Source organism: Typopeltis vanoorti, chromosome 18, assembly GCF_054136105.1.
Source record: "Typopeltis vanoorti isolate ZY-2024b chromosome 18, IOZ_Tvanoo_1.0, whole genome shotgun sequence".
In the NCBI taxonomy this organism is placed as follows: domain Eukaryota; kingdom Metazoa; phylum Arthropoda; class Arachnida; order Uropygi; family Thelyphonidae; genus Typopeltis; species Typopeltis vanoorti.
Genome location: NC_143566.1, coordinates 111,288,990 through 111,310,672, shown reverse-complemented (window position 1 = coordinate 111,310,672; position 21,683 = coordinate 111,288,990). Strand labels below are relative to the sequence as shown.

At 33.9% G+C, this 21,683-nt stretch overlaps 1 protein-coding gene across 4 annotated transcripts in view; it reads right to left on the bottom strand.

Annotated features, from left to right (window-relative positions):
- Positions 1-21,683, bottom strand: part of LOC150097073 (vesicle-associated membrane protein-associated protein A-like) — a 215,386-nt gene that overhangs the window by 20,298 nt on the left and 173,405 nt on the right. For 2 of the 4 annotated variants that reach the window (XM_090408602.1, XM_090408604.1), the window contains one exon: positions 3,095-3,175. The exons of the other annotated variants lie outside the window; for them this stretch is intronic. In XM_090408602.1, the coding sequence (XP_090264728.1) occupies positions 3,095-3,175 (81 nt within the window). The remainder of the gene's footprint in view (positions 1-3,094; positions 3,176-21,683) is intronic. 4 annotated transcript variants of the gene reach the window in all.

Below are 21,683 nucleotides of genomic sequence, written 5' to 3'. Positions count from 1 at the left end.
GAATTCCTACATAAAGCTGTATTTAGCTTAAAACAAAAACTTTTATTATAAATGCTACTGCTTGAGAAAAACTTTTTCCCCCCGAATAAGCCAACAACTTATATACCATACACATTACATAAACAAACAAAAGATGGCAAATATACTAGACAAATATTACTCTACAGTAAGCAAACTGCAATACAACAAAGAAGATAAAAGGTGCAGGAAAACTGCAAAACATGTGCTAATATAATCCAGAACCTATTCTTCTGAAGACATCTTTACTCAGGACCTCACAATGGCAGAATTAGAAACAGCAATAGTCAAACTGACCCTGACAAATCACCCATAATTGATCCTATCTTTGGACATATGATTAAAAACATCAGAGAAATATCAAAAAACTTCTTCTTAAGATATTTAACACATCCTGGAATACAGGCAAACTGCCAAAAATTTGGAAAACATCAGCATTATACCCTTACTAAAGCCTAACAAAAACCCTAGTGACTGTAAAAACTACAGACCAATAGCTTTGGCTAGTACTCTCTGTAAACTCAATGAAAGAACAATACATACTAGAGTTATGAATTGGCTCTTGGAAAATAACAAGATCAACTTCTACCAAACTGCATATAGGGCTCAACACAGTACAGAAGATCGATTACTTTATCTTTGCCAATCAATCATAGATGGCTTTCAATAAAAGACACCAAAGAAGACAACGGCCATCTTTTTGGATCTTACAGCTGCCTTTGATCGCGTTTGGAGACAAAAGTTAATAAAAAATGCATACGATACTGGAATAAGGGGGAACGCACTAATTTGGATTTCAGATTTCATGAAAGGGGAAAAAAATGAAAATAAAAGTTAATGGAATTTATTCCAACATACATCGAACTTGGGATGGAGTCCCATAAGGTTCTGTTTTGAGCCCACTCCTATTTCTCATCTATATGAAAAATAGCCATCCTCACATAATAAATGACACAAAAATAGCATGCTATGCTGATGATATAGTAATCTGGCACACAAGTAGTAATTCTCACAAATCTGAAAAAAGTCCTAAATAATTCAATACAAGGTTTAGAAAGATGGGCAAAGGAACGTAATTCTACCAGCTTCTACTAGCTCAAAAGAAAAACTTGACAGAGTACAATCAAGAGCAGCAAAAAATTATTATAGGTGCAGTCTCATCCATAAATAATTTAAAAGCTCAGCAAGAGTGTGGGCTTCACATACTAAAAATCAGAAGAAAACTCTCCACAGTTAAATTCACTAACCAAATTAGAAGCCAACAACAGGATCCCATCACTCAGGACTTTTGATGCCTGGACAGGAAAATCTAGACTAAAGAGATCATCTACTTTACAATATGATCATGAAATTAGAAAACAGATCGACTTAGAGCACCTATCCACAAGGATTCACAGCAAGAAAATAAAAGAAAAGGACTCGACATTATACATCACTTAAATAATCTAAACCATGTCGTTGCCTATACTGATGGATCATCTCATGAAGCACTCAACCCAGGAGGATCAAGGGTTTTGTTAACTCTACCTGGACGTGAGGAAACTCAAATCAAAACCACAGCTGGCAAAACAGCTTCGAACTTCACTTGTGAATTAACAGCCATACAATCAAGTTCTCAAGTTCTATCTCTCTAATCCAGTAATAAATATTACGGAAGGAATAACCATCTACAGTGACTCAAAATCTGCACTTGAGGAATTAAAAAATGAAAAAACAAAACTCACACAGGAAATGCATGAACAATTAACTTTAAATTTGAAAAATAAGAAATGTACACTGGAATGGATACCAGTCCATGTAAATATTGAAGGCAATGAGAGAGCAGACAGACTAGCCAAAGAAGCATGATACATCATACTAACTAATGCAAACTCTATCGCAAAAATAAGATTGGTAAAACAAACTATCAAGAATGAAATCAGCGAAATTAATGAAAATAGAGAAATAACCACAATCATCACCAGACTAAGAACGGATCATTTTAAAGGCATGAAAATTCACCCAGATGGTACTAAAAGCTATGAAATATGCAAGAACTCCAGGAGTCAAACTAACACCTGCCCATATCTATTCTTCTTCAGCAATTGCCGCTGTTCTACAGAAAACTGCCTATAACTAGAGAAAAAAGCTCTATTCCATCAAAGTTCAACAGACTGCCAAAGCAGTTCTATAGGCCCATGGTCATAACTAGAAGCTCTTCAATGGACGCAACAACACCCCCCCCCCCCCCCTCAATGCCAAATGACGTTTGGACTGATGTCTTTCAAACCGTTCCTGCAGATGACTGGAAAAGTTTCTGTGGAGCAACAAATCATGCTTCCAAATGTTTCACTCTGATGTTCATGTTTAGATCTGGAGATTATGCAGGGAATGTTTCTGGCAAGACTGCATTATTCCAACTGTCAAGTTTGAATGGGCTTAGTCAATTGGTGGATGTGTCCAAATCCATGACGCCTGATGGCTACCTGAACATCCTAGACAACTTCATGCTTCAGACACTTTGGCAGCATCAGCATGACAATGCTCCATGCCATAGTGCACTGCATGTCCAAGACTGGTTTTTTCCACAAAACAACGTTGAAGTACTGAACTGGTGAGCTCAGAGTCCAGACTCCAACACCACCAAATATCTTTGGGATGAATAAGAATGCCAAATTTGCTCCAGACCATAGGAGCTATCATCAGCATCAGAAATAGATGTAACTTTGCACAAGGAATGGAAGAATATTTCTGTTGCAACGTATTAGAAATTGGTTGAAAGCATGCCCTGAAGGGTAGTTGCTGTTATTCAGGCCAAAGGTGGTCGCCATTCAGTACTAGAAATGTAATTAAAACATTTTTTGACCATAACTAGGTGTCCAAATATTTTTGCCAACAGTGTATATTCTTTAACTGTAAATAAAATGCAATGGTTAAGTATAGTGTGCTTACCATGCATAAAACAAAATTCATGCCTTTACAAAATATTTTTTAATATGCAAAAGATGATTTTGAAGAATAAAGAAAAGTAATCAAAATCAGAAACAAATAAGGTAACTTAGATATGCCTGTGAAAACTATTTGAAATAAAATATACCTTTTCCAATGTGAAACCTCCTCCTTCGTAACTTGCCTTAGTGGTGGTGGTGGTGGTGTAGTGAGTTTTGGCAGGAGAATCCTGTATGTGGGAAATCAGCATTAACCTAACATGTGGAGATGATTACCGAGATATTTTTGAAAAGAAAAAAAAAGAAAAAAAAAAAAAGAAAGATGGCAAGGGCAACTTATTTTTATTAGTAGGGTGTCTAAGGAAAATTTGACTTTGTTTTTTTAAAAAGAATGGTGTCTTAATTTTTAGTAATCTATCAGGTCCTATTTTAGCAGCTGCCAACTTAGATTTCTACCCTCTTACATAAACCAATAACATCATGAACAATCAGGAGAAAAAAATGAACCTATATTATAAGTCAGTGTACTTAGTCAGAATATTACTAACCACTAAATTAAATGTCATCAAACTTACAATATACAGTTATGTTAGGAAACAGTCAATTTAATATATAAAAATAAATATGACTATAATAGGATATATATTAGTAATATGATAGTTTTAGACAAATTTATCATATTTTGTAGTAGTATAAAATTTAGGAATATAAATTATTTTTCATTTATATAGTCAATCATCATAATGCTAAATACTGATAAGACCTTATGATCTGTTTTGGTTTAATTTTTAATCTAATTTACATATTCTATGGTGGATACTACTACTTTCGGGTTATAAACTAATGCGAGATGAACAATCTTTTAAATACAGCATTATTTTGTCTGTCATGTGTCATTTCATTTCCTATACTTCATGAAACATCTTAAGGATCTATACATAAACACAGTTAAGCTCTTTTGCTACATGGCTATTACCAGTTGCAATTTTTACAGCTTAAATATCTAACATGTTGGAAATTGTGTATTTTTCATTAAGGAAAATGATTTTAAAAAGCCAAAACATCAGCTGAATTGATATTTAGCAAATATGCAAATGCTTGTTAAGCAGACTAAAATTATCACTATCTTAGAATGCCAGATGAAGTAATCTGTTGCAATGAAAGCAATTTGAACAAGTTCACTGTACAATTCCCACTAACAGAGAAAAAACCAATCAAGTAAACAGCTAAATAACAAATTAAATTAATTAATATGAATAATTTATGTCATAAAGCTAATATAAAATATAATTCTTTCAAGATATAACATGTTTCTTTAAGAGGGATGAGCAAGCCTTTCTCAGAGCAGACTTACTAGCAGTTATGTGAGGATATGAAAACTGAACTTCTAATCTCTCTCTCATTTTAAGATTCAGATTTGTCATATTAATACGGTATCAAGTTTGTGTTATGAGTGTACTTAGACAATTTTACGTTAATTTGATTTTGCTATCTCAATTATACTATTAACCACTGATGCCTTCTGTTAGCTCTTTTTTTTTTAATGGTTGTAAGTAACAACTGTTCACATGTGATTTTGTGATTCATCCAGCATTATAATATTTTTTTTTCTTTATTCTACCTGCTATTAACCTTCCAGAACCCTTTCTTTGTTTCCAGTAGTGCCATAAAATGTGGCACTACTTTAGAAAAACTAAAACATATATAAACTTCTGTGTATTTACACATAACTTCTATTTAGAAGTTCTGTTTTAACTTTAATTTACCCAGTTCATAGTCTTTTTTTTTCCCACCAGCTGGTTTCAAATGTTGAGAATGAAGTTAAAATCGGTGTATAACAAAATAGTGTATCACAAGTAGCAAAATGGTGTATCACCATATAGAGTTAACAGGGATAGTTCCTATTGATAAATCTTAAATGAAGGTTAAAACCAGCCTATAGCTTGGTCACAATGCTACTTTATGTTCAAACTTTTGTTTGATCATTTCAAGTCAAAGATAAAAACAAGAATTTCCTGTCAAGTATACTTGCTAAATAAAGCAAGTTATTTAAGACCAGATATGAGAGTTTTCTGATGAAAATTAGTTGAACAGATGAAGAGCATCAATAGCAAAATTATATTAAAAATTAAGAAAAAATTCCCAGAGAAAGACCAGGATCAAGGTAGACTGACATAATTAGTTGACTTTGCAGATAAGATTAACTGCCCTATTACAGTATTAACTATGTTTCTACAAAGACAAGTTACTTGGCCATGGCCATTCAACCCAACATATTGAGGGAATGCAATTAGATGAAATGGGATGAGATATGTAATTGCATTGGTTAAAATTCACATTTTACATTTTCTAATGTTTTTCCCATGTTGAACAGTGTTTGTCAATATTTACTTTAAAGCAGCTATATTTTTCTTCATAACATACATATTCAGTAAGACAGTAAAATCTTCTTTTTCTCTCTTTTACCTTGCAGTGTCGAGGGTTTTTCCAGTCATTTAACAGCAACCGTACACAAGGATAAGGTAGTTAGCCCTATGCTTCCCAGTGTATCCCATGTCTGTAGAAGCATCGAGTTCTCAAGATCAGTTTGCCTGCTTGCAGGATGAAAAACCACAGATTAACTGGGGAGAAAAACCCTGCAGTCCATGACAGTAAAATTCTCAAAATCCCAACTATGATTTGGGATTAAGCGCAACTGTATTTATAACAACTGATTAAGCTTGCTGAAGTGAAATAGGTGCTTTATTCCCAAGGTTATATATAGAGTTAATGTGATGAAATTAATTAACTGGCAAAAATGAAACAGCACACAAGTAATCAAAATATTCCAAACATTTAAACTGAAATCTAATACTGTGAATGAACACTGATAAATAAGCAGGGCATGCAAGATTTTTGGAAAAGATAAATTTTGCAAATAACTTGCAAAAACAAAGTAACATTTCATTTCTACAGTTTAGTTATGGTGAAGAGCATCACATAGTCTAGTATTAAGGCCTATGTGCTGGTTTAAACTTATTAAGTTTAATGGAATGAATACAACACAGAGAAACAAGAAAATACAAGTTTATTGAATCATATATTTCATCTGTCACAGAAACATCATCAGGGATATAATCTTAAAATTATAAAAGCACATACAAAAACACTAAATCAGTGGGGAAAAAATTAGCTAAAAGCCTAATGTCCTATGAGGAGAGGGGTGCCCTCTTATTGGTGTTGCTAGCCTTAGCTGTTGGGTGGGAGGACTAAGGAGGCCAAATCTTGGGAAGTGTTAAACAGCCACATTTATTAAGATCAGGCTGGTTTAACATGTTCATTTCAAGGGATCATAGCTCTCTCATTGTCATCATAACTATCTGACCAGGCAAGAGAAAACTGCGTATTTTCAGAAAATTTTGTGCTTGCATTTTGGTGGATTGCTAAGTATTGTGATGGCTCTTTAATTGTAACTAAATCTACATGGGAGGGGAGGAACAATGTGTTTGTTTTAAGATATATTAGAAAACAATAATAAAGGAGAGTGCTATATTTGGTTGGTATATCTGAATTACTCAAAGGAGTAAATATTTTAATAAGAAGCCCGGTGAGAATCGAAAATGTAAAGGAAAGAACAAGCATGAGTAGTATTCATTACTAAGCAAACAAATTATTAATAATTAACATTTGTGATATTATATGTAAAGTATGAAGATAGATTGACAAAATGCAATTAGCAGAAATTGGTGGATAGGAGAAGGGGGATATGATCGAGACATATAAGCTGTTAAGAGGTTATTACCAGATTAATATTTGGGGAGGTTTTGCACAGAATGGGTGAGGATAGCAGGAGAACAAGAGGTCATACCCTGGAAACTGTATAAGGAGGGTGTGAGGAGCAGGTTTTTTGCATGGAGAGTGACGAGTGATTGGAATGCATTGCCCGAGAATGTGGCGAGAGCAGAGACAGTGAATATATTTAAGGCGCAGTATGATGAACTGTGTGTATAACAGTGGACCTCCCATGATGAGTCTTTGACTCCATGGAAGTTTTTTTATAATAATAATAATAATAATAATGTGTTCTGTAAGTTGTTGGGTGGAGCCTATAGCATGTGATCCTATAAATCCTAGATATGCATAAATAAATTTATGATGGTATAATTAAAAAAAAAAAACTTATAAGGAGAGAGAAAGTGATTTGTTCACAAAGTATAAATAAGTAACCAATAACAAACACCTTTTGTATACATTTAGTAGTTCAGTACATAAGTATAGGGAGGGGCTAATCCAATGAACTAATAATGTTGAACAGGTGATTCATTTAGGCCTGGCAGGAATACATGTTGGTTGATGAAGCAGCAAATCATCTTGGAGAATTTGCTGTGCTATGTATTTATTTCTCTGTTTTTATCTATGTTTTGCTTCATTTTCTAAGTTTCTTTTGTTTATTGAAGATCATGGAGTGCCTCAGGGTCTGTTTTAGGGCCATTACTATTTAACTTGTATATTAATGATATTGGCGAGGGTTTGGATGGAGATATTCAGTTGTTTGCAGATGATGCAAAGTTGGGACGAACCATAAAGAGTAGTGAAGATATTGTGGCCTTGCAAGAGGACTTGAAAAGATTGAGTGATTGGGCAAGCAGATGGGGATGCGAGTTCAATGTTGCAAAATGTAAGGTTTTAAATTTGAAAAACAAAGATGGGATGCAGAATTTATGCTTGGTGAGAGTATATTGTTGGAGGTAGAGGAAATAAGAGATCTGGGGGTGATAGTGGATAATGATCTAAAATTTAGGGGACACATCACCAAAATTGTGAAGACAACACAAAGACTTTTAGGAATGATGCAGAGGACACTGACGTGTAGAAGTAGGGAGATTCTTGTTCCATTGTATAAGGCTCTGATTAGGCCACACATGGACTATTGTGCCCAGATTTGGTCACCGGGTTTTCAGAAGGATGAAGAGATGTTGGAAAGGGTCCAAAGGCGACTGACTAAGGTAGTTTCTTCTGGAATGTTGAGTATGAGGAAAGATTGAGAAGATGTAATTTGCAGAGTCTAGTGGAGAGAAGGAAGAGGGGAGATATGATAGAGACCTACAAGTTGGTAAGGGGTTGTTATAAGATCAATGGTGGAGAAGTTCTACAGAGAATAGTAGAAGATCAGGGGAGAACCAGAAGTCATCCCTGGAAACTGTGTAAAGAGGGTGTGAGTAGGGGAGTGAGAGGCAGGTTTTTTTCGTGCAGAGTTGTGAATGATTGGAATGCCTTGCCTGAGAGTGTGGTGTCTGCATGGAGTTTGAGTGTGTTTAAGAAACGGTATGATGAGGTGTGTGTGATAAAAGGACCTCCCAGATGAGTCTTTGACTGCAGAGGTCTTGTTTAATAATAATCGATCATTATTGGAATTATCCACACTTTTGTGAATCTTACATTCATTACCTTTTTTTTTGTCATTGTTAGCAATTTCTTCTGTCTTATCAATAACAGATATTGCCTTTATGTGGGTGAATTGTTGTAGATCAGCTACTTCTTATAATACATAGAATTATTCACTTTTATTCAGGAATAAATAAATTTTTAATACATCTGAAGACTGGAATAAAAATGTTCCTATACCATGAAAAATGTTCCAAAATTAACATATGCTATACTGCAGAAGCAAGAAAAACAAGCAGCTTTGTTTATCACTAAATACAGATAATCATTTACAGTCTATGTACTATATTTAGCTACAATTCATATAATTAGAGCAAACTGGAATGTTGTTGTTGTCGAGTAGTCCACTAAAGAGCTTCTAGATATGACCGTGGATCTGCAGAACTGCATTGGCAATCTGTTGAACTTTGATGGAGTACAGCTTTTCTCTAGGGTTATTGTCCATTTTCTGCAGAGCAGCAGCAATTGCTGGACAAGAATAAATATGGACAGGTGTTAGTTCAACTCCTGGACAGTTTTTGCATGTTTCATAACTCCTACTACCATCTGGCTGAATTTTTATGCCTTTAAAATGTTCTGTCCTTAGTCTGGTGATGATTGCATTATTTCCCTATTTTCATTAATTTCACTGATTTCATTCTTCTTCTTGATAGTTTGCTTTACCAATCTTATTTTGGTGACAGAGTTAGCATCAGTTAGTGATGGTGTAATTTTTGAGGTAAGTATCTTGCTTCTTTGGCTAGTCTGTCTGCTCTTTCATTGCCTTCAATATTTACATGGGATGGTATCCATTGCAGTGTGCAGTTCTTATTTTTGAAATTTAAGATTGTTGGTAGTTCATGAATTTCTTGTGTGAGTTTTGTTTTTCCATTTTTTAATGCCTCAAGTGCAGATTTTGAGTTGCTGTAGATGGTTATTCCTTCTGTAATGTTTATTACTGGATTTGAGAAATAGAATTTGAGAGTTGTTTGTATGGCTGTTAATTCACAAGTGAAGTTTGAAGCTATTTTGCCAGTTGTGGTTTTGATTTGCATTTCCTCACCTCCATGTAGAGTTAGAAAAACCTCTGAACCTCCTTGGTTGAGTGCTTCATCAGATGATCCATCAGTGTAGGCAATGACATAGCTTGGATTATTTAAGTGATGTATAGTGTCAAGTCCTTTTCGTTTATTTTCTTGCTGTGAATCCTTTTTTGAACAAGGTTCAAGGAGATTTAAGTTTATCATTGTGTTTTTTAGTCGAATAGGGAAAAGAATGGCTCTTTGCTTATTTCAATGAATAAGTGCTCTAAGCCTATCTGTTTTCTAATTTCTTGATCATATTGTAGCATAGCTGATCTCTTTAGTCTAGATTTTCTTGTCCAGGCATCTAAAGTCCTGAGTGCGATGTGATCCTGTTGGTGGCTCCTGATTCTGTTAGTGAAAGAAAACTGGAATGGCACTCATAATGGAAAAACATGCCCCTCCAACAGGCTATGCTGCATGCAAACAAAACAGATTTATTATAGTACTAAACATAGCAGCTAACTAAACACATTTGTCCTAACATCCCCTTTCAAAGTTTTTAGTTATAGAAAATACATATAACAGCTGTTTAAAATGAAGTCACTGGATACAGAAAGCACACAATTTATGTAAAGCAAAAAGACCAATATGAGAATATATATATATATATACACACAGTCATACCCCAACTTAAGCGAATCTGGAGTTACGTGGTTTCTTATATGTATGTATTCCCGTCCCGCTTCACGCCTCACCACTAGTCGTATCTTTCAGGCGCCGGCTGCATTCGCCAGTGTCGCACATGTTGTGAACAAGCACTGACGTGTTTCGCGCGGTCTCCATTCATACACGATTTTTATAGTCTACAAACCTTGCGATTGTTTAATGTTATGTTCTTGATAAAAAATTTTATCACATAAAAAATAATAATGTCATCCAAAAGAAGCAAGTTCAATTCTTCTACAGCTAGCAAGAAAAGAAAATCATTGACTTTGGAATTTTCAACATTATTAAGGATTTTGAGGGCATAATGAAAATTTGTGAGCTAGCAAAGAAGTTTGATCTACAGGAATCCACATAAAAGAAAGGTTTACAGATTTTGGAGGACACATAGATTCTAATGAGGAACGAACTGTAGCCACAAGGCAAAAGGCAAGAATAAAAAAATCATTAGCTTGCTATGAAGAGATTTTGCGTGACAAGAAAAAGACATTATGCCGTCAGATGAATCTATTAGATTTTATGAAACCATCAACATCGAAATAACTTTCTTTTTTTTTGATGTATGAAAAACTACAATTATGATTATATTTCTTAAAAAATATAGGTGTTTTTGTAAACCTTTGGTCCCAATTGTATGTTTGTATATATAAATTACATGCAAAATTATACCCCGAGTTATGTGAATTCGACTTACGCGCTTTTTGTTGGTCCCACCTACCGCGTAACTTCAGGGTTTTACTGTATATAATTGAAATCAATTTGAATTACAATTGAGATATTCAATATATCCAAACACTTAACAAATAAAATTCTACAGAAAATGCTGCCAGCAGTTTATGCACTCGCACACTACCTGGTATGAATGTGTTAACAAATCTGCTGCTGATTCTAAGAAAAGTCGTTTATATGTGGTCACCACAAAAAAAAATTAATAATAAAAAAATAATAATACGAGCCTGCTTTTTTTCCTAGATACTCTAATCATGCATCTTTCAAATGGCATCTCCTTTCTTTCTCAGTTTACAGAAAACCCACCCACACAGGCATATACATGAACTTTCCCACCCAACCCCCTCTCAACAGTATGTTGTTATCAGAACTCTTGTCAACAGACTCTCAAATTTTTCTATCCAGGTCAGGCTTCCCTTACAGGCAAACCTCCTTTATTTGCAGACCTTCTTGTCCAACAATACAATGCTAATAAGATTAGCAAATTTTTTCCCTCCTTTTTCCTCACATCTCTCTCTCTCTATACAGACAGACAGACTACAGCAATGCTATTACTATTCCCTATATCTGGGGCACCTCAGCAAATATAGCCAAAACTCTAAAAAAAATATCTCTGTACTGCTTTCAAACCTCATTTGTAGCTGACTGCCCTTATCTGTTCTCCTAAGAATCCACTCTCTTCCCTCTCTGTTCCAGGTGTTAATAAGGTTTCTTGTTCTTGCAAATTATCTCATATGGTCAAACTGGAAGATCTGCCAACATTTGCCTATAAAAAAAAACAAAATACATCCACCACCATAATTATGGTCAGTTTGGTCTAGCTGACTATGCTTTGGATACTGTGCATAAAATTAAATGGGAAAAAAAAAAAACTATGATTCACTGCAACAAATATAAACTTGAAAGACTTTTCTTAGAATCAACAAATTTGTTAAACTAGCTTAATCTTAATGTATTTGTTAAGATTTTGGGAAACTAATTCTTAGCCCTCCAGTCCAATAGCATCCATAAGAGTGTCCTCGTAGGATTTTAGGCTTTTAACCTATTTTTTTCCTCAAGTATTGTTTTGAGTGTTTTTGTTATTTTTGTTATGTGCTTTTACAATTTTAAGACTATCCCTGACAATGTCTCTGTGACAGAGACAAAATAATGGATCCAATAAACTTGCATTTTATTATTTCTCTGTGCTGTATTCATTCCATTAAAACTAATAATGAGTGGACAATTGCATAATTATTATCTTTGGCTGTCACACGATTAGCAACAATCCAGCTGCAAGTGAGGACAGCAGGCGCCCTGTGTAACAGCAATCACATAAATTTCACGTTGTTTATTTGTATCAACTCAGTGAAGACTATAAAATGATACACAACTGCACGAGTACTTGTTAAATAAGAAAAATGTAGTTATTTTCAAAGTTTCTGTCAAGTTATTTCTTGACAAATATCCAGAGCAGCAGTTCTATACACATACAGATTAAATGTCTTTGCATGATAACACAGGTTTCAGCAATTATGGACTAAGATTTCAATTTGAGAACGACATTTAAGAACCAACAAAATATAATATAAGTACATTGCTTATTGTATGTTACTTTATCATAATGTGTGATATCTTTATATTATTAGACCTCCAGGATGTCAAGAACTCATCAAGAGAGGCCATACCTCACCTACAGCTGTTATACCTTCTCTTAAACACATTCACAATAGGCAAACTGTTCCACTTGCTAATGGTTCCAAGAGAAAAGTCTAGCTACCATCCCTTTCTTAATCATGCACAAACCCCTTGTCTTCTCCCCACTTTCCATATAATGAAAAATTGCATCAACAACTGCTATCCTATAATGCTCTCTCAAAAGTTTATAGCCATCTATCATATCTCCCCTCTTTTCTCCCATCTACCATTGTATGCAGTCCACATATTCTCAATCTATTCTCATAATCTACATTGCATAATCGCAATATCATCTTTGTAACTCCTCTTTGCAGCCTTTCCTGGGTTCCAAAGGGATAAAGAAGTCAAGAGACCAAGTCTGCTCACAGTAGTCCAAGTGCAGTCATATGAAGGTCTTGTAAAGAAGCAAATGACTTCAATATCAAATTCAAAATTTTTATCTTCATCATTTGTTTACTTACTTATTTTTGAAAATCACTAATCTTCTCCTTTCACAACTTGTATAAAAACTTTATGAACAATAAAATTTAAGAATATAATCCATGGAACCACATTCTGTTTTTTAATGAAACATAATGATATGTATATTCTTGTCATCACATATTGACTATACTGTTATATAAAGAAAACAAATATACCAAAAGTCGATGACATGTACAGAAAAACTGCACTTTAAAAGAGATGTTATCAGAGGAGGCCATATATATCACTCATCTATCTTATGATGTTAGTAGAAGACTGCACTGTCCAAAATCAACTGAAGTCAACATTATTAAATGACAGAAATGTAAGGGAATTACCTCAGCCAAGAAATGCAAAGAAAGACCCAGAAAGCTAGTACCAGAGTGCCTGGAAAGATAGCACTGAAATCTCCACAGTATGAAGTGGAAACAATCAACCAAGAATGTAGCAGATTATTAACCAGTTATTATGTAAAGAGCTGCACTATCTTGATTTCTATGAAAAGGTTGGATGCACAAAAGACAAATACAACCGTAGCAATCAACAATGAAAACTACACTAGTGTAAAGAACATGACTGGTCGATGGCAGGGTGTCTGTGATATGGAGTGATAAATCAGACAAGCAGATGCGACTGTTGCAAATGCCTGGGGAACACCTTATCCTAATGTACATCATCTTAATGAAATTTGGTGGAAATAGTGTAATGGACTGGGACTGTTTTTTTCTTCCAATATAGATGCACATCATTAGTTGGTGCCTGGAATAATAAATGCTGTAAATATGCAACATTTCTGATGCTTTGTATATAGTGTCAGTTGCCCATTTTAACACGACAATTTGGCATGTTTTATTGCAGTGATATGGTGACACAGTTTGAAGAAAACACTGATATTGAAAAATTGGACTGGCCTGCACAGAATCTCAATTTCAATGCAATAGAACACATCTTGAAGATGGAACATTTTAGAATGAACTGGAATGTGGACAAACCAGTGTATTCGACAGCAGCACATGGACTAGTGGTCATGTAGAAGGAAGAATTCACATAGCTACTGCAATATAGGTGTGTAATATCAATTTCTCTCAAATGTGGCCATTTTCTTTACCTCTATTTCTAAAAATTTGTTTGCAAATTTAATAATTAAGAATAATAATTTAAAAAATTAAATTATTATTCTTGAAAAAATCTGGAAATACCTTTTCCATTCATGACTGAAAAACCAGATAAGTAGCATCTGAAGCTAGAACAAATGGTATCACCAACTTCTACAATCAGATATGATAGTGAAAATCATGCTTAAGGATCAAATGTTATTGGTATAATATATAATTGAGTCCAGAATGAAGATTAATAAATATGTTAATGATAGCTTTAGTAATCAACTCTTGATAACTCAATACATACAAATGGTAACTCAATACTGCTGCTTTTACCTGTGGTAGCAGCAGAGCAGAACATCTACTTTTTGATTATTCTGTAACAGTAGTCTCTTTATGCCCTTACTCATTGTTCAGTTCAATTTAATTGTTTTTCTGTATTATAACAACTTGAGGCATATTCTTGGCAAATGAAAGCAAAAGTAACATATGAAGCTATAGCACCAAATCTATTCAGTTCACAAGTAAAGAGGGCATTTCCACTTGGTTATATCATAAATTAAAGATACCAAGAAATTATATACTTGGTTTAATCCTTTATCCAAGTTTGCAACCGAAGTATTTTCAGGACTGGAGCAACTCGTATATAGAAGCTAATGACTTCATATCCTTGCCTTACAATTCCATAATGCAAAGCACTTCTGCATTACTTCAACCTTAGTATCACCTCTATGTCTGGCTCCCACTGATGAAACTGTAAAATTCAATGAGGTGAAATTTTATTAAAAATTTCTGACATCGATTTTACAGAGGTCACAAATCATTTGAAAGGAACATAATTGTACATTACTGTATATTAACGGTGAAATACTGAAATACTAATGGATCCTTGGCTTTCTCAGTTTACAGAAAACATACACATACAAGTAGATACACATTCACCAGTATTCACACCATCCCCACTTCCAACAATATGGGATTATAAAAACCCTATATAACAGGGCAAAATTAATCAGTTCAGATAACAATGCCCTTACTACTGAACTTATGCATATTCTTAACACCTTTGTAGCCAATGGATACAACCCCCATAAAATCCAAAAAATATTAACACCAGTTACCCCCCCCCCCCCTCCACAACAAGGACTACTCTAAATCTGTCACTATTCCTTATATTCGTGGTACTTCTGAAAAGTTAACAAAAATCTTAAAAAAAAGGCTCGAAAACTTGTTACAAACCATATCAAAAATTGGCATCTCTTATCTGCTCTCCCAAGGACCAGCCACTTCCTCTAGACCTACCTGGAGTTTACCAGGTCCATTGTAGTTGCAAACTGTCTTACTATGGCCAAACAGGCAGGATTGCTAATATCAGGATATCCTTACATAAGAATTATATCCGTTTCCACTGTTATAGCTACTCAGTACTTGCTGACCATGCTTTGGACACCTGCCATAAAATATGTTGGAAGAAAGCTTCCTTACTACACCGTAGCAAGTTTAAATATGAGAGATTATTCTTAGAATCAGTCTCAGCTTTAAAAAAACTCCCCAAACCTCAATAAATTTGGATGCACGAGATTGCCCCAAATATGAGAGGCTTGCATTCTTAGAACATCAACCCAAACAGCCAAGATTAATACCCAATTTGGCCCACTAGGTGGCACCCTTTAAGACTCTAGGACTGACTTCAGTTGTTTTTCTTCAGCCATTTTTGCTCAGTGTTAGTGCCTGCATGCACATTTCATTAATTTTTATGTTCCCTGAAGATGGTAATGTAACATTACCGAAATTGGAAGTATTAATTAAAGTTATTTAGTTAATATAATAATATACATTGTTCTTTCATTAAAATTAACAGTTATGAAATACTGATTGTAAACTTGTAAAGGTAACTGACTAGAGAATGAAATTGAATTGTTCATAAATTATACAGTATTGTAAAGGTTAGAATTATACATTAAGCTGATTTTAAGTTCTAATGTGAAGTTGTAAGGGTAACAGAATGCAGGGCCACATTTACCATTAGACGCATGAGGTGCAAGATGGGGGCCTCATGTTAAAAATTTACTCCTCACAAAGAACAATAAAAAAACAGCATAGTTATAGTTGCAAAATAAAATACTTATTTTTAAATATTAAATTCATAATATAAAAACTAGAGTCCGCTGAAAAATTTGTGAGGCTTCCCTCATGTATGTAAGCGTACCATTTCTTTGCTGGACGTATATACACATCCAGCAAACCTTGATAATATTCTGTCCACCTACTGAAAGAACATGGATAAGTGTAGTTTGACCATCATATCGTCCATCTCGCTGAAAAGAACACTTAACTGCATTACCTGGAGTATGTAGTAGCTACTTTCTGTGGCCTACAGCATGAAAGGCAGTTGCTTGCCCTTTGCTCGATAACCGGAATCTAAGTTATATCAGACTAAATACCTAAGAGTTATATTCATTTTGCTGCTTGTTTTTATCGTATAATTATAGTTTTTAATGCCAGCATAAAATAAGAAATCCTTTCATACTTTCTTCACTTCATATTGTATCACTTTGGAAGATCAATGTCACTATCAATTTTTTTGCTGATCATTTTAATCGTCAATACAGTTTAAAATTCTCCAAGAACTTGATTGAAGATAATTATTTTTGTCAAACAATTATTTTATAAATTCATGAAAATCCGAATCTAAAAATGAATACAGGCTCCATCTGTTCCAAATTAAGTTTCCTATTTTATTCATAATCTTAGTTCGAAGATTAGTTATCATACGTACATCTTGAATCATATCATGTAATGCATAATTTTTATAACGTAATCTGTAGGTTTTTGCATTTCAACTTTCTTGGTTTTCCCCCGATCACTCACTACAAATCAAAATAAACGGCAGTTATGAAGTCAACTGTTATGTACATATTTTAAGCTAATTTCGATATTATGCGGCAGTTTTGAAGTAGCGATATTTTCCCTACAGTTTATCTTTTGAAACATGTGTAGGTGCATGCGTCAAAATGAAATTTTATTTCCAAAATTTTCATAACAGAATTAATTCGCCTTTAATGGCTAACTCCCCCCTCCCAAAATTATCACCACACACACACAAATACTGCTAGTAACATGTGTGCACTTTCTTTTTGTTTGAATTCGTTATTTTTCAAAAGTAATTGTACTGTTGCAGTTTTAAGCAAAAGACAAAGGCGTGGAATCTCTGATAAAATACCATTGGATATAAATTAAAAAGACTTGCAATCGGAAACCCCAAGTAATGCAGTTTAACACCATTTGTTGTTCATAAAAAAATAATAAAAAAATAAAAAATTTCCTGAAATTGAAATGTGCGACCCATATAATCTTATTTTGCAAGGAAAGGAAGCAAAATGTCATATTTATTTCAATGAATGTACTTAAAAGATATAAATATTTGACATAATATTTCCAATGCAAACAAACATTTTGATTATTTGTTTTAGCACATGTGAAATTCGTTTTTATTTGGGAAGAGACACAATAAGTAAATTGTGCACCAAAAAAAAGGGTCAATCCAAGAAATACAGTGCACATAATTACAATAATCCGTTAACGGCAAGGGGGGGGGGGTAATTGCATTTTAACAGATAGAAAGTCAGAATGCTGATGAAGTTTCATCAGCATTCTGACTTTTTATTAGGTCAAAGGGATTTTGAACATATTTGCAAACAGATATATTCAACATAATCCTTTCTTTTAGGATTACACGGTGATCCGAATGCATTTTTGAAAATTATGGAGACAACTATCGTGTTTGAATAAAAACTTTAGTTTAATATAACTAAAATCTACATTTGACGTTTCGACCTTTATGTCAAGGTCATCTTCTTGAGCATACAACTGTACACAGAAAACAAGCTACACTACAATCAAACTGGTTTGTTAAAGACACTGACCAACCACCTCTTGTCGGTGGTTGATCGCTCCTTGTCTCCCTTGTTTGTTGTTCATTGTTAGTGTTTATCGGGGAGGAAGTCCTCTGATTGGATGGATTCCTGTGATTGGCCGCCATATTTTGCCGGTTTCAAACTGTGGAATTTTGTCGAGTGTTTTTCTTTATTCTTTTCCAGGGTATATTTGGCCGAATTGTCAGTAATTCTTTCAAGTAGTTGTAGAATGTCTGGATTAATATAGTTCGATAGTTCGGATTGTGATTTTGAAACCAGATTTTGTGTTGTAGCTAGGTTTTGGTGGGCTGTTTGAATCCGTTCTCTAAGCATTGCTTTTTCTGTGCGGTCATAAATACGGAGTGCCTTAGCGGTGGGCGTAAATTTCTTTTTTAGCCTGATGCAGATCAGAATAAGGTTATTGTCTCTGCATCTCTTTAAAAAGGCCAGCCGATTGATCAAGAGAGAAATACGAATCTTTAGCTTACCATAGCGATTGCAGCACTTGTGGGTATCATTTCTATGGATGATCTGAATCCTTTTTTTTAGGCTTACACGGTGATCCGAATGCATTTTTGAAAATTATGGAGACAACTAGCATGTTTGAATAAAAACTTTAGTTTAATATAACTAAAATCTACATTTGACGTTTCGACCTTTATGTCAAGGTCATCTTCTGGAGCATACAACTGTACACAGAAAACAAGCTACACCACAATCAAACTGGTTTGTTAAAGACACTGACCAGCTGCCCGAATGTAGATTTTAGTTATATTAAACTAAAGTTTTTATTCAAACACGGTAGTTGTCTCCATAATTTTCAAAAATATATTCAACATAACTTAGCCAGTTTTGTTGTAAAAAGTGCCACATTTGAAGAAATATTAGCGGCATAATAATAAAATAGCAAAATTCATAATGCTTCAGAATAACTTGATAATTTTGATAATACCAAAACAAGATGAGACACATCTGTAGAAACTATTATTATTATTAGAGTCCTTTTAATTATGAACTCTATAAAGATATACTTAATTTGTATTTTTGTTTTTAAATAAATAAACTAGTTTCATTTTGTCACAGATGGTTTTCGCTGGACTACCTGGACTTTTAGACTATTGTTCTTATAATTATTGTAAAAACTCGATTGTAGCTTAAATATTCCAAAGCACGTTACATCGATTTTTTACTTAGGTCGTCCCATAAGAACGTTGTAAAAAATAACCTTGTTTGTCTCTGTATATTTTGTATTAGATATTTTTGTAAATAGCCCTTTGGAAATTAACTGTATATACTTCTTTAATAAGAATATGTTAGAGTGTTAAAAACAAAGGCAATGCTTTTCGCGGAAGCTGTATGTAATAGATCTACATGGCAGCATTAGAAAGGTTGTTTATTAAATTTTGTGTGTATGAGAAAGGCTAACAAGCTCCGTATGTAAACACCTCCAAAGTCAGTCAGAAAGGTTCAAACAACTTTCCGATGGTTGGCAACTTACAATCAAAAGAAGGCACAGAAGAGAACAAAGAGTGGGCTAAACTTGAAACTTAAGATGAAAGAATCATGCCGAATTCATCGGGGTTACAAACTTCGTGCGAGGTCTCAGAGAAGGCATAATAAAAGGGGACAGAGCCAAGCATATAGGGCTTCCCGGATCCAGAAGTCACTATAGAGAGAGAGAAGGCTTCCCGTTTCCAGACATTGCCAGAGAGGAGCTTCCCGGTTCCAGTCTTAAGAGAAGGCTTTGAGTTGCCAAAAGGAGATGTTCCAATTGCCAGAGAAAAGTTTCCAGGCCAGAGAGGAATCCCAGTTGACAGTTGGCGGCAATTCGAGTTAGTGGAGGCGGCAGAAAAAGGAGGCAGTCCAGGCATTTTTGGTGAGCCCAAGCAGAGGAGAAAAGGCGAGACAAATTACCCGAAGTGCCTTTGCTCGGAGGTTCTTCTGTTCGCCATGGGAGAATAACTTTTTGCCGGAGCTGTATATGAGTAGTAGGGTGCAGTTCACAGTCCGCTGTTTTCCCGATGAGATATTTCTGAAGCCAGATTTCCTGAAAGAAGCTCAAGATCTGAGATGAGAGAATTGCCTTAGAACTTTTTGTGCAAGAATTTGACTGGATGTGCGATACGGAGCTTTTGTAAGTTATATACCTTTGTACAATTCCTCTTATAATGTGTTTTAGTTGGACAATTAAGATTTAGATTAACAGTAACAAGAAGTATCATTAAGATAGATATACTATTGGCATATTTGAAGTTGATATACAGTTTGTAAAAGTATCTTAGAGAGTTAGCTAACCTCTTTGCAAATATACAAGTTTAATAAGTGGAAATTGTAAACAGAGTAAATAAGTTTTTGAGTTAAAGAAAGTTTTTGCAATCATTTTGAAACAAGTTCCAGAGACAACAGAGGTTTTTTGTGTGCTGCTGCTGCTATTTGTATTAATTAGTTGGGTAAGAGCAGTTTCTATATCACATAAATAGAGCATTTGAATTTCAAGTTTATTATTATTAATAAATTAAATTGATTTTTCAGTTCATTTTTTTGTGCATCAAGATTCTAGTCATTTTAGGGTAAAATGTTGAGTAAAAAAGTGGAAGGAAGCATAACAAGTTATCGTTACTATTTATTGCCTGTACGTTTTAACTAAAGCTGGCATTATTACGCTTATTACTGCAACTGAAAAAAAATCAAAGCTGGAGTTGAATAAATTTTGTAATACATAAATGTTGTAATTCCATAAACATGATGATTTTTGCTATCATTTTTATTACCATAAATTCAAATTTTTTATTTTTAGTGAGAATATCTGAACTTTACAGTTCATGAAGGTCCAATTTTTACCTTGATTAGCAAGCTTAATTTGATTGCATTTAAATTCTTTAAAAAAAAAAAACTTTCATCGCTAAGAAACAGTTTTGCTGTTGTAAATGAAGAAGCGAATTTATTAACAGATGAGACAAAATTTAAAGATCAAAAGGAAAGAGTTAAAAAATGGGAAAAAAAATGAGTGACGAAGTTTCCCAATCTAACAATGAAATTATATTACATGGGAAAGAAAATTTCCTGTGTAATATTTTGGAAATTTATTTCCAAAATATTACATGGAAATTAATTTTGGAAATCAATAAGAGAACAAAAAGCTATTTCGACATATTAGATATCTTTGACATTTTTTTGAAGGAAGATATAGATCAAGACTAGTATTGATAAAATTTTACAAACTTATGGGACTGATATTGATCCAGAAAAATTTACTGATGAAGTTAAGCAATTTTTAATAATGATAAAGGAAGAAAATTCAATTAAAAATATGTACAAATTTATAAACAATGGGTTAAGGTCTACTTTTCCGAACGTACAAACAATTTTAAAAATATTTTTGACGATGCCTATTTCAAATGCAAGTGCTGAACGCTCATTTTCAGTGTTGAAATGAATAAAAAGTTATTTAAGAAACAACTTGCACCAAAATAAAAACAAGTGACATGTCGTTATTATGCACTGAATCAGATGTAATAGACTCGATTAATTATTATGACATTATAGATATATTTGCTAAAACCAAAGCCAGAAAAAAAAGCTTTTTATTTATTCATTTTTTTATTTAAATTTGAACTGATTTATTTTTATACGTTTTTAAAATGCAAATATATGTATACCAATGTTGTATTGTGTTATTAAAATGAGTTATTATGGAAATGT